Genomic DNA, 14589 nt, shown 5'->3' with positions numbered 1-14589 from the left:
TCTTTAAGGCTATAGGTACATAATTCGCAAATATTTTACGGCTATCCCTACTTTTTCTGTCTTTACACGGCAAATTACGTGTAGTAAAATTCTCACTGGTATGAAAACTGCAGATGTAAACATTAGGTTGACAGTGACATTGTCATTAGAAAGGTAGAGATGGCTATTTCGGTCTCGTTCAGTTTTTGAATGTTCTTGGTTCTTGGATAACCTTTATAAACCTTGGATAAATGATAGGATTATTTTTTCACTAATTATGTATTCAGTGGTTACCATTATTTATATACTATAAAAATAGTCGAAAAAGAAAAAAAGTTGTAAAGTTATTTTAATAATGTAGTGTTACCATGGAAAGCTTAGATAAGGTTTGAACATGTGAAGAACTGCGTTGTATAAATGTAGTATTACTCAATTAATTTATAAAGACTTTATTTATTTCTTTATTTGCGCAAATTAAAATATGGGACGTTGTTACAAGAAATGTGTTACTGAAAAGCGAATAAATAGACGGTTAGCTGAATTGAAGTAAGTACTTTTTTTACATAAATCAAATTAATTACTATTGTATTTTTTAAATTAATTTTAAATTTATAGTGAAAATATGATCTATAAAATCTATCGGTAAACCAAGAATTTTCGCATTAAATTTTATTCTCGTTTAAAGGAATAACCTATTTGTTGGATTATTTAATTATTAGAATTGTACATGAGTAAAACGAGTGACTCAGATTCCGAAGCGACAAACGAGTTACGCGAGGATAAAAATGAACAATTGTTATTTGTTAATCTTCTTCACAATTATTAAATTTTATTTGATAAAAGAATGACCCCAAAAATTAAGAATCTTCTTCTTAGTTTGTAAATTTTTCTATGACACACATTCATAAATGCTGCCATATTGTAACAAAAAAATACATACGCCGAAGACGTCCACCCACCAACTTCACTTAAACTGAAGCAAAATACTACTAAACAAGCATATACTTCAAAAGCGTAGTACATTCTTTCATGTAGGCTGGTAAATAGAAGCAAACACTACAGAGAAAAGCAAATGCTTTTTAAGTGTAGTGAAATCTTCAAAAATGTAGTACGTACTTGAAGCATTAGCATTTACTACATTTTATGCCACCATTGGCACTTTACTTTATAGCTAAACTCGTACCTATAGGGCTTTTCATCGATTGTCATTTGTTTCGAGCTTCTGTCACGTGTCACATAATATTAATATATCTACGCCATACGTCTTTGGTTTGTATCATTGTTATATACCAATAACGTATGACGTAGATATATTAATATTATGTGACACATGACAGAAGCTCGAAACAAATGACTGTGAATGAAAAGCCCTATTTACGGTTATCGGAACAAACTCTTATAAAATGATACCTTTATTTGAACTTTAATGATTTGAAAGACTTGGATTATCCATAAATAATATATAAACAATAAATAACTTTTTATTAATTTTACGCCTTAAATCAATTATTATTTTTCAAATACACTATCAATACTATTTAATAAACAACTCTTTGATTGATTTTATTATCATCGTAAAAGCGTTAAAAAGCAGTAGGAGAATGAACTGCTATATCAAAATAGCGGGTCGGACACATCTCTACTTGTCACTGTCTTGAGTCTTGTCATAACATTATATTCGACTGAGTGCGTTGTATGACAAAGATAGCGAATGTTCGATTTCCACGGACATGGTGTCCATTTTTTTCGAATCCTGAAAAAACTAATAAATATTTTTAAAAAGTTTAAACACAAAATGAAAGACATAATTATTATCGAGGGCCGAAAGTCCCTTAAAATATATAAGAAGTTTCTTTCGAATGAGATATTTGAAATTAAAAATCACACTACATTTTCTCCTAGTTTTTCACCCCTGTAACTAATTAAAATAAACATTATAGAAGTTCTCTGGGACTTTCCGCCCTCGCTAATAACGTAATCTTTCATTTTGCGTTTAAATTTTTCAAAAATACTTATTAGTTTTCTCAGGATTCGAAAAAAATGAATCCCCATTTGAATAGCATTGCAGCCGAAAATACGTACCGATCCTCTTAAGCTCCTACAATAGGTAGGATGTACAACTACATATAATAAATAACTTCATGAATAATTAAAACTAAGTTTTTACGGGAAACAACACCAAAATTACAAATACAAAAATATAAACTAGGATATATAAGATAAATAATAACACAAATAATACACATACATACACAATAATACACATTCAATGGACGAAAATCATTTAAAAATATGAGATTGTGTACCTATTCTTGTGACGTAAAGTCAAAAATTTAAGTCTCCCACCACCGTCGGACAAGACAACCGTAGTAAATGTCTAATAACCGTGCACTATAGTAGGCCAATAAAAAAAAAGAAGAAAAACACCCTCAATTTTAGTTCTGCCGAAATTCACGAGAGGTCGTCATTATGACTTAAGATCGCCAATACATTTTGAAATAAAAAGAGATAAAACCAGTAGAATTGGAAATTATCGATATAAACGTTTAAATTAACATTACATTACATAGTTTTTCACCTTTAGACATCTGTGACAGGAGTATTTTATAAAAATTCTCTTGTCACAGTGACAGTTGTCATACTCCTCTGATACGTCTAAATGTGCAACTATGGAATGTAATGCTAATTTATACGTTTATATCGATAATTTCCCCCTCTACTTTGGTTTGTTTTTAAACCAGGAGGAGTAAACTAAAAAGAATAACACCCAAGAAAGTCACTAGAAAAATCACCAAATACATCTTCTTTTTTTGTTGATCATGTCGGCATTCGACGGTAATCCATACTTATGATATATTAATACGTCGCTAAATAGTTCTAAAAACAACTGCTTTTTATATAAAAGTGGGCTACAAATTTAAAAATTAAAGGAATAACGCAGAAAACACAAAAAATCGGCGATATAACTTAATTAACCCATGAAATGCCAGTTGTGTCAAAATTTCATAAATGTTATTAGTGTCAAAATTTCGTAACAGTGGAGTAAACTTGCCTGAGGTTGGACCAATGACAAACAAGCATTATGGCGCGGTAAATTTGAATTACTCCTCTTGGTTTAAAAACAGACCATAGTTTCATTTCTTTTGATTTCACAATGCATTATGTTTTCCATCTTTTGCGTTATTTTGTCGGGTATTAGCACGCTCATCACTGTATATACCTACCTTTTATGAAGGATTTTCAATAAATTTTTTTGTGATTAATGGTATACAGTCAGTAACGTTCAACGAAGACTATTTAGTTTAATTAGATTACAATAACTTTTACAAATATTTCATTATTATATACAGACAAATTATTAATAAGTTCATTGTTGGTGTCAAAAATCAGAACATATGGTTGCATTGTTGTTTCTTTTTCATAATTGTCAGTTTTTGTTACTAGTTCCACCTGAATATTATATGTCCTAACAGAATTTTCCGATCCTGAACAAGATAAATCTAAATATACAATATACTCGTTTACAAACACATAGCAGCTTAAAATATTTAAAGATAGTTTAAAGTGAGACGAAAATGCCAAACAATTATGAACTTTCAAATGTTCGATCATTTGGTGAGTAGTTCCTTTTTTACAACAATTTTTTATAGGGCAACTAAATTGTCTACCCAGTTTACACTTTATTTCATGTGATGTCATATTTGGAAATTTAATATCCATACAACAATTACTACAATTCCATTTGAAAAACTTCATTATATAAATTATTTCATCAGGAATTAGTCTTTTAAAATATAGACCAGATTTTCCATTATATTTGAACCACTGATAGCAATAGTAGCATACATAATTATTGTGATTGTCGATATAGCAAGTCTGAATTGGACAATTAGACAATGAAAAAATGCAATATTCTTGGCATATAATACATTGTAGATTTAATTCTGATCGGTATTTTACAATTTGGTTCCCTTGTGGATCATTTTTGGGTGTAGGTTTTATCACAGCAGTAGTAGTAATACCTAGTATCGTCAAAATCTTTTGATTGCGATCAATCAATTTAAATTTAATTAGTAATATATTAGACATACGTGATATATCCACAACAACAATATCATTAGTACATGATTTTTGGTTCAATACAATATCAAATTCTTTGTTTTCACTACTTACGGTAAATTGATGGTATATATTTTTAGCGCGTTCATAGCTGCCCATATAAACAAAATCTAATTTTATTGCATTTTCTGACTTACTATAGCTAATATACAGAAAAAACAAATTATCTTCTTCTTGGTATATATAAGCACGAGGTATTTGTAAATGGTCATTTAAGTTGAAAACAAGTGCTGGATAGTCCAATATGGCATCCTTGTGGTGGGAATGAAAGTGTCGCATCATTAGAAAACTTGTGATTTCTTCAGAACAAATAGGACACTTGTGAATTTTTTCCAAGCACACCTAAAAACATCAAATAATTATAACTTTAAAATCAATTAACACTGAGTATACAGTATACATATATGTGATAGGTAATTAAAATTTTCAATTAAATGGAGACAAAAAACTCAATATTTTTTAGTAAAACAGGAAAGTCCCAGATACAGAATCCATTATTAAAATAATAATAGGTAGATACTTATTTAAATCTGAACCTTTCCTTATTAGAACCCCTTTCTGTTAACATCCTTAATCTCTGACTTTTACAATTTATAAGACATAGAGACGATGAATATAGAAAGCGAAAAGGATTCTACAATATGCAATTACATTCCGGTTTCATTCGTCTAGGAAAAGGCACGAAAAGAGGTTCTTAGTACTCACAATCTGAGTAAAGATAGAAGTGAAAGACAATTTATGTTTCATTTCGATTCAGGAGCGATGCACAATCTACAGACAGCTGTGTCTGTTTACAACGTCTTCAGTGTAGCTGCGTGCCCGCCTCTGAATCAAAACGAAACGAAATTGTCTTTTTAAGCGGAATTTCAAAAATAGATTAAAAATCCACCATTAGGACGCTGGCGCGACATCTCTTAAAGGAAATAGGAAAGTCCCAGATACAGAATCCATTATTAAAATAATAATAGATAATATACACTCACGGACAATAATATTGCATATTTTGAAATTATTGTGTGAACTAAAATTTTTTGTGCTGTACCCAGTGTCATATAAATAGGATTTCTTTTCCGAATGCGATGTTTTATTGTATCATGTAAATGGTATAATAGGATTTAAATTTAGTATTACCCCAGGCTGTGGGTGAAAAAACGTGATATAATTCAGGAATTTTTGAAACCTATCAGGTGTTGTAAAGGACGATGCCAGGAATAACTTATACTAAAATGTAACCAAAAATATTGTGCGCTTTTTTTTTATTGCGATTTTCATTTGTTAAATTTGCAATTTTTAAAGATTTTTAATTTTGCAGCTTGAGATATTGATTTTAGAGAAAAACTTTTTAATAGAAAGTTGTAGTAAATTAAAAAACCTACAATTTGAGCTATGGTAAGTTTAATTTCGTTTATTGGTTATTGCAAAACAGCCTGCGACTGGTCCAAAATTGCCGTTTTTTACAATTGCGATATTTATTGTACAAATGATTTTTTTTTATTTTTTAAAGCTTTAAAATGAAGATCTTTTAATTCCAAACATAAAAAAAATTGTAAGGTCGGATTAACGAATTTGTTGCTTAGATATTATAAATTGTTTATCCCAAGAGGTCAAATGTCGAAGGCTATAACTTTTTGAAAAAAATCGTAGAGAATTGGTGAAACATCCAATCTCCTTCTAAAGAGTTATATTTTCATATTCTGATGTAAATAAATGCGTAAAACATTTTTAAACCTCTAATTTTTGGGTTTGAAAATAAGGGGGCAAATATCGTTATAAACATTTAGAGCTGAAGCGGCCCTGTACATCCTATGATTTTTTAACTTACAGATTATTGTTGCTGAAGACGAAACGAAGATTTATAAAAAAATAAAAAATTTCTACGACCAACTGAAGCCGAGCTAAATGTTGGGTTTGAAAATAAGGGGGCAAATTTCGTTATAAACATTTAGAGCTGAAGCGGCCCTGTACATCCTATGAGTTTCTAACTTACAGATTATTGTTGCTGAAGACGAAACGAAGATTTATAAAAAAATAAAAATATTTTACAACCAACTGAAGCCGCGATAATTGTTTCTTTTTTCTTAAATCGTAGTGACTTTATTTATAACAATTAAGAAATTATTTTCCGGTCATTGACTAAAGAAAGACTTATATTATCTTCAAATAAAAATTATTATAAAATATAGTTACATTTAATTATTAAAAATTATTTTTAAAATCGGTGCTTTTGCGAGCGGCCGAATTTTGCAAATCGCCCGGCTCGCTTCAAATCCGCGAGCTCGGAAAATTTTTACGTAACTTGTATTAAATTTTGACCGAAAACAATTTAATAATATCACCATTATAATATACAGTCTATTTACCACTGTATTTGTTTTTCTTGATAAACTTTTATATGTGAAATCTCATTTCTGAAGAAATAATATTACAAAAATGATACATATTATTATATTAAATATATAACTATATTTTTAATTTTTTCATTGTTATATAAATATAATAATAATAATGTTACTTCTTATTATACAATATAAAGCTTTTTCTTCTTGTAGTGACTATCCGTTTTGGATGTTGGCGACCATCATGGCAATTTGGCAAACCCCATTTGGAAACTGAGAACCAGGAAGGCGAAGGATTACCTTGCTAGAAAATTTACGTACGTCGTTCAACACAACAACTACAAATCTTTTTAGAGCAGCAGTACCGATTTTGTCGCCAACATCCAAAACGGATAGTCATTACAAGAAGAAAAAGTTTTATATTGTATAATAAGAAGTAACATTATTATTATTATATTTATATAACAATGAAAAAATTAAAAATATAGTTATATGTTTCATATACAGGGTGTTTCATTAATAATTGTCCATATAGTAACTGGAGAATCCTTAGCACAAAATACGAAGACTTAACCCAAAACACTCAAAATAAAATGTGGTTCCTTACTGAGTTACAGGGTGTTTTATCTAAAAATTTAAAAACTATTTTTGCTCAGCATTTTAAAAGTACTTGACGTATCATTTTCATACTTAGCAGGAAGAATAGGTACTATACAAACTACTAAACTATGTTAAGCAAACGTTTCTGTCTATTACCAGAGCCGTACGACGGGGGAAAGTGAATGGTTGACCCTTTCCAAATTATACGCCACTGGCATAATTGCTATTTTAGTTCAATTTTTGGATTCTCCAATACTTTCTATGAAAATAATATGCTCTTCATTCGTAACGATAAAATCATTAGTTTTCGAGATCTTTGAAGTTAAAAATGAAAAAACACGGTTATTTTGATTAATGTATTGTGTCGCGTCATATTTAATTTCAAATATATCGAAAACTAATCATTTCATCGCTACGAATAAAAAGCTTACATCGCTTACATAAAAAGTATAGAAAAATTAAAAAATTACACTAAAATAGCAATTTCGTCAGTGGCGTAGAATTTGGGAAGGTTCAACCACCCACTATCACCTGTCATACGCCTCTGGTAGTAGCTAGAAACGTTTATTTATCTTAATTTAGTAGGGTGTACAGTACCTACACTTTCTGACAGGTATGATGAGAATACGCCAAATAGTTTTAAAGTACTGGGTACAAATAATTTTTGAAATTTTAATCATATGCATCATAATATCATAAATTAATCAAAATAACTGTGCCGTTTCATATTTAACTTCAAATATCTCGAAAACAAATGACTTTATCGTTACCAATGAAGGGTATATTATTTACGTAGACAGTATTGTAGAATCTAAAAATGGCACTAAAATAGTAATTCTTCCAGTAGCGTAGAATTTGAGAAAGGTCAAACATTCACTATCCCCTGTCGTACGCCTCTGGTAGTAGCTAGAAACGTTTGTTTATCATAATTTAGTAGGGTGTATAGTAGTCGCACTTTCTGCCAAGTATGAAAAGGATATGTCGAATAGTTTTAAAATGCTGAGCAAAAATAATTTTTAAATTTACAGATAAAACACCCTGTAACTCATTAAGGAACCACATTTTATTTAAATGCTTTAGGTTAAATCTTCGTATTTTGTTCTAAGGTTTCTCCAGTCACTATATGGACAATTATTAATGAAACACCCTGTATATGTATCATTTTTGTAATATTATTTCTTCAGAAATGAGATTTCACATTAAAAGTTTATCAAGAAAAAACAAATACAGTGGTAAATAGACTGTATATTATAATGGTAATATTATTAAATTGTTTTCGGTCAAAATTTAATACAAGTTACGTAAAAATTTTCCGAGCGCGCGGATTTGAAGCGAGCCGGGTGATTTGCAAAATTCGGCCGCTCGCAAAAGCACCGAATTTAAAAATAATTTTTAATAATTAAACGTGACTATAGTTTATAATAATTTTTGTTTTAAGATAATATAAGGCTTTATTTAGTCAATGACTGTAAAATAATTTCTTAATTGTTATAAATAAAGGCACTACGATTTAAGAAAAAAAAAAAACAATTATCTCGGCTTCAGTTGGTCGTAGAAAATTTTTATTTTTTTATAAATCTTCGTTTCGTCTTCAGCAACAATAATCTGTATGTTAGAAACTCATAGGTTGTACAGGGCCGCTTCAGCTCTAAATGTTTATAACGAAATTTGCCCCCTTATTTTCAAACCCAACATTTAGCTCGGCTTCAGTTGGTCGTAGAAATTTTTTATTTTTTTATAAATCTTCGTTTCGTCTTCAGCAACAATAATCTGTAAGTTAAAAATTCATAGGATGTACAGGGCCGCTTCAGCTCTAAATGATTTAACGAAAATGCCCCCTTATTTTCAAACTCAAAAATTAGAGGTTTAAAAATGTTTCACGCATTTATTTACATTAGAATATGAAAATATAACTCTTTAGAAGGAGATTGGATGTTTCACCAACTCTCTACGATTTTTATTCAAAAAGTTATAACATTTGACCTCTTGTGATAAACAATTTATAATATCTAAGCAACAAATTCGTTAATCCGGCCTTACAACTTTTTTTATGTTTGGAATTGAAAGATCTTTATTTTAAAGCTTTAAAAAATAAAAAAAAATATTTATACAATAAATAACGTAATTGTAAAAAACGGCAATTTTGGACCTTTCGCAGGCTGTTTTGCAATAACCAATAAACGAAATTAAATTTACCATAGCTCAAATTGTAGGTTTTTTAATTTACTACAATTTTCTATTTAAAAGTTTTTCTCTAGAATCAATATCCTAAGCTGCAAAATTAAAAATCTTTAAAAATTGCAAATTTAACAAATGAAAATCGCAATAAAAAAAGCTCACAATATTTTTGGTCACATTTTAGTAGAAGTTATTCCTGGCATCGTCCTTTACAACACCTGATAGGTTTCAAAAATTCCTGAATTATTTCCTGAAATCGACCTATTTTTCACCCACAGCCTGGAGTATATGGGCTATATGGTGGCCAATATAATTTTTAAATCAAATCTCATCAAGGTAAGTGCTCATTATTCTACCGACATGAAGACCTGCTTCATGGTCATGGTGCATTAACACGAATTTGTTATCCAATATGGCTGGCAATTGGCAAAACATGATCTTCTAAAATGTTTTAATGTACCTATCAGCTGTCATTCAGCCAATCACCTCCACAAGTTCGGTCTCTCCTTTCCAAGAAATACCACTCCATAGCGCTATGCCGCTACCATCAAAATTAACAGTCTGTATGAGGTTACATCTGGCATATCGTTCACCACATGGAAGCAAGATATACAAAACTTCGTCTACAGAAGAGTTGGCGAAGAGTATGTCAGTTGTAACCTCATACAGAGCGTTAGTTTTGGTGGTGGCGGCATAGTGGCTATGGAGCGGTATTGCTTTGAAAGGCCATACGGAACACGTGGAGGTGATCGGCGAATGCCAACTGATACGTACATTAAAAACATTTAGAAGATCATGTTTTGCAATTTGAAAGCCATATTGGATATGACTTATGGCTGCTAATGCACATCTTCATGCCGTTAGCATAGTGAGTATACCATGATGAGACTCAATTTAAAAATTATACTGGCCAGCATATAGCCTAGATCAGATTTAAATCCGATTATACCATTTATATGATACTTTAAAACATCGCATTTGGAAAAGAAGTCCTATTGCTATGATACAGGGGAGCTAAGGAAAGCAGCAAAAAAAATTTCATTCCACATGCATATGCAAAATTTTTGTCCCTGAGTATATATTTAAATCTGAAACTTTCCTTATTAGAACCCCTTTCTGTTAACATCCTAAATCTCTGCCTTTTACAACTTATAAGACATAGAGACGATGAATATCGAAAGCGAAAAGGATTCTACAATATGCAACCACATTCCGCTTTCATTCGTCTAGGAAAAGGTACGAAAAAAGGTTCTTAGTACTCACAATCTGAGTAAAGATGAGTGAAGTGAAAAAGAATTTATGTTTCATTTCGATTCAGAGGTGGGCACGCAGCTACACTGAAGACGTTGTGAACAGAAACAGCTGTCTGTAGTTTGTGCATAGCCTCTGAATCCAAATGAAACATAAATTGTCTTTCACTTCAATATTTATAAGGATTTATAGCCCTTCATACTAAATATAAAGGATTTTTAAATTGGCTTTTAAAACTTTCCTGTTGTTCAGCTGTTCCTGGGACAATGTGGTAGCCATTGTTAACTTTAAACACATCAGATGTAAAATTTGAATATTTAAGGGTTTTTGCCCTAATGAGTGACGCAGCCCAGCAGCAAAAAGTTTTAAATAAGTTTTTAATATGTTGTATGTCAACAATAACGCTTCGTTGGGGTATTTATGACCTGTTAGACGTAGTTCTGATGATGGCATGATTTATGCCGAAAGTACTTAGCTGAACTAAAAATAATTATTTTTACACATTATCAATATTTTTGAGAACATACAACCTGTTTGCTAGTTTGACCTACAAATATTTAGTAGCCTTGTTTGTCACTTAGTCCATTCATTCACGGTTTTTGCTGTAAATTTTAAAGAACCGCTTGGATTGATATGAAATTTGGCGTACGCATAGCTAACATGTCATAGAAAAAAAGTGATATGGTGCCGATGTGTGCTTTTATCCTGGGGGGTGAGTTTCACCCCATCTCGGGGGTGAAAAAATATATGTTCAAGATAAGTTTCGAAATGGATAAACTGACTAATTTTAAGCAACTTTTGTTTTATAGAGTTTTTTCACCAAATCAATACTTTTCGAGTTATTTGCAAGTGAATATGTTCATTTTTCAACAAAATAACCACGTTTTAAGACGGTTTTTCGTAAATAACTCAAAACGTGAGCATTTTGTCGAAAAAAATATTCTTAGCAAAATTATAGCCTATAAAAAAGTGAAAAAAATGGTGTATATATTAGATCTCTATACCTAGCAAAAGCAGAGTTATAGCTAATGAAAAATAGGTTCATATTCGAAAAATTCCAAATAGAATAATTCAATGTGAAATATCCAAATAATGAAGCATTCTTGGGGAAAACACATTACAACTTTTTTAAAGTGTTTAAAAAAAATCTTTATTTCTGTTTTTTAAAAAAAATTCTAGCATCAAATGTAAGCAAGTTACGCTCAAAATAAAGTTGGTCCCTTTTGTTTTGGCAAGAAAAATCAGGAAGATCACCCCCAATTAGCAACTTAAATGAAATTAATCGTTACCGCTTCACAAGTTACTTTACTTATGTTGTGTTTATATGATCTGTAAATTTCATCGATTGAAAGTGCCTATTTTTGAAAAAAAAATTGGTTTTAAAGTAAAATTTTTAAAAAGAAAAGAAAATAATCGTTTTCGTTTTGATTCCATTCGAGTCTCTTGCCATCCTCTGACACCGTGTTTCGGGGTCTCTACCCCTTATCAAAGAGGCTATGCAAGTAGACTGAATTGAATCAACTCGAAACGAAGAAGAACTGCATATATTAAAATATCTGCAGCAGAGTGTGGTTAGAATGTCCTCTAACGGGAATGACAAAATAAATAAATTTTTAAAAATTTTAATTTTGAAAAAAATGCTTTTTTTTTCAAAATGACTTAAAAATTGTTAGAGATACCAAAAGTCTTAAACAATAAAAAAAGTAGGCTTTACTTTTCTGAATATTTTGTATTTTTTGTTTTTCTGTAAGACAAAAATTGGTCAAGATTCGGTGTTTCTAAATTTGCATTCACTCGTGATAAGTGACTCGTTCAAGCCCTTTTAACTACAGCTCTTTTAAAAATAAGGACTTTGAACCGATGAAACTTACAGACCGTATGATCAATAGATACGCGAGTAAAAAACTTGTGACGTGATAACAATTAAGTTCATTTGAAATGCTAAATAGGAGGTGATTTTCCCGATTTCTTACCAAAAAAAAGGGACCAACTTTATTTTGAGCGTAACTTGTTTACTTTTGATGCTAAAATTTTTTTAAAAAAACAAAAATAAGCATTTTTTTAAACACTTTAAAAAAAGTTAAAATTAATTTTCCCCAAAAAAGTGTTTCGTTTTTTGGTTATGGCACGTTAAAATATACGATTTGGAATTTGACGAATATGAACCTATTTTTCATTAGCTATAACTCTGCTTCTACTAGATACAGTGACCTAATATGTACACCAAATTTTTCACTTTTTTACGTGCTATATTTTTGATAAGAATTTTTTTTTCACCAAATACTTACTTTTTGAGTTATTTGCGAAAAACCCTTTGAAAGCGTAGTTATTTTGTAGAAAAATTAACATATTCACTTGCAAATAACTCAAAAAGTATTAACTTGGTGAAAAAACTGTATAGAACAAAAGTTGCTTAGAATTAGGCATTTTATCCATTTCCGAACTTATTTCGAACATATATTTTTCACCCCCGAAAGGGGTGAAACTCACCCCTAGGGCAAAACCACACATCGGCACAATATCACTTTTTTTCTTTGACTTATTAGCTATGTGTATGCCAAATTTCATGTCAATCCAAGCAGTTCTTTAAAATTTAGAGGTTTTGCAATATTTTACCTTCAAAGAACGTACTAACTGTCTTGACACCACATTCTGTTCGACTGAGTGCGTTGTATGACAACGATAGAGAATGTTCGATTTGGAAAATATCACCAGGGACATGGTACTCATTTTTTCGAATTCTGGAAAAACTAATAAATATTTTTGAAAAATTTTAACGCAGAACGAAAGACTAATGTTATTAACATAAATTGTTATCGAGGGAAGATAGTCCCTTAGAATAAATAAAAAGTTTCTTTTGAATGAGATATTTGAAATTAAAAATCACACTACATTTTCTCTTTTTTTTTTCCACCCTTGTAACTTATTAAAATAAACATTATAGGAGTTTTCAAGGACTTTGGGCCCTCGGTAATAACGTAATCTTTCATTCTGCGTTTAAATTTTTCGAAAATACTTATTAGTGTTCTCAGGATTCGAAAAAAATGAATGCATTTAAAAAGCATTGGAGCAGAAAGTTTGCGCCTATCCCCTTAATAATTTCAATTTTTCGAAGTGGGCTTAAAAACGTGAGCTTTTGTTAATTTATTTTTTTGGCTATTTTTATTGCCCAGTACTTAAAGGTAAAGTAAAATCAAACATGTGAAACGGGATATTATAGGAATTAACGAAGTCAAAAGAAGAGGTAAAGATCAGGTCAAACTAAAGTCAGGCAACATATTCCACTATAAAGGGGAAACAGAATCGACAACTGAAGGAATAGGTTTATTAGTATGTACACACAAAATTACAGAAAAAGAGATAGAGCATTGACTGCATTTCCGCAATAGTTATGTGTATAAATCTAAGACTAAATAAGAGATACAATCTGAAAATAATCCAGGTACTTATACGCTCCCACCAGAGATTACGAGATGACATTGTTGAAACCTTCTATGAACAAATCGAAAGAACAAAAAAGCAGGAACCTGTGTATTACAATCTGATAATGGGAGATTTTAACGAGAAACTCGGAAGGAAAAAGACGATCAAGAAGTGGTAATCGGAGATTTTGGAATCGGAGTTAGAAACGAAAGAGGCGAAATGCTTACCAACTTTCTACTGCAACACAAACTGTATGTAATGAACACCTTTTTGAAGAAGATACCGAATAGAAAATGGACGTGGGTTAGTCCAGACGGAAGAACTAAAACGAATATGATTACATATAATAACAGACAAAAAACAAATTACTCAAGATGTAACTGTACTCAATAAACAATCAGTAGGAAGCGATCACAGTCCAGTCAGAGCCAGAGTAACGATAAACCGACAAAAAGAAAGAAAAGATGATAAACAGTTGCAAAAGCGTACCTATAGTTTGGAATTCACCAAATCAGTCAGATAGATCAATCAAGTACGCTTTTTTCGAGATAACTGAAAGGACGGGGTTTGACCGTTGAAATGAGATATTACAAAAAGACTACCATGTAGGGATTCATAAATTTTTTAGTGAAAAAATTTTTAAATAAACAATAAAAACGTCAAACTTAGCTTCTTGCTCATAACTTAAAAACTTGTTTATTTA

General features: G+C 30.7%; 1 protein-coding gene across 1 annotated transcript in view; it reads right to left on the bottom strand.

Moving 5' to 3' along the window:
* Window positions 1–1364: 1364 nt before the first annotated feature.
* LOC126890037 (uncharacterized) overlaps window positions 1365–14589 on the bottom strand; it is a 43119-nt gene continuing 29894 nt past the window's right edge. Inside the window, exon 2 of the mRNA XM_050658854.1 lies at window positions 1365–4440. Within this exon, the coding sequence (XP_050514811.1) occupies window positions 3286–4440 (1155 nt within the window). The 3' untranslated portion in view covers window positions 1365–3285. The remainder of the gene's footprint in view (window positions 4441–14589) is intronic.

Source organism: Diabrotica virgifera, chromosome 8 (assembly GCF_917563875.1).
Source record: "Diabrotica virgifera virgifera chromosome 8, PGI_DIABVI_V3a".
Classification (NCBI taxonomy): domain Eukaryota; kingdom Metazoa; phylum Arthropoda; class Insecta; order Coleoptera; family Chrysomelidae; genus Diabrotica; species Diabrotica virgifera.
The sequence above is the reverse complement of the archived record's forward strand: the minus strand, read 5'-3'. Positions and strand labels throughout refer to the sequence as shown.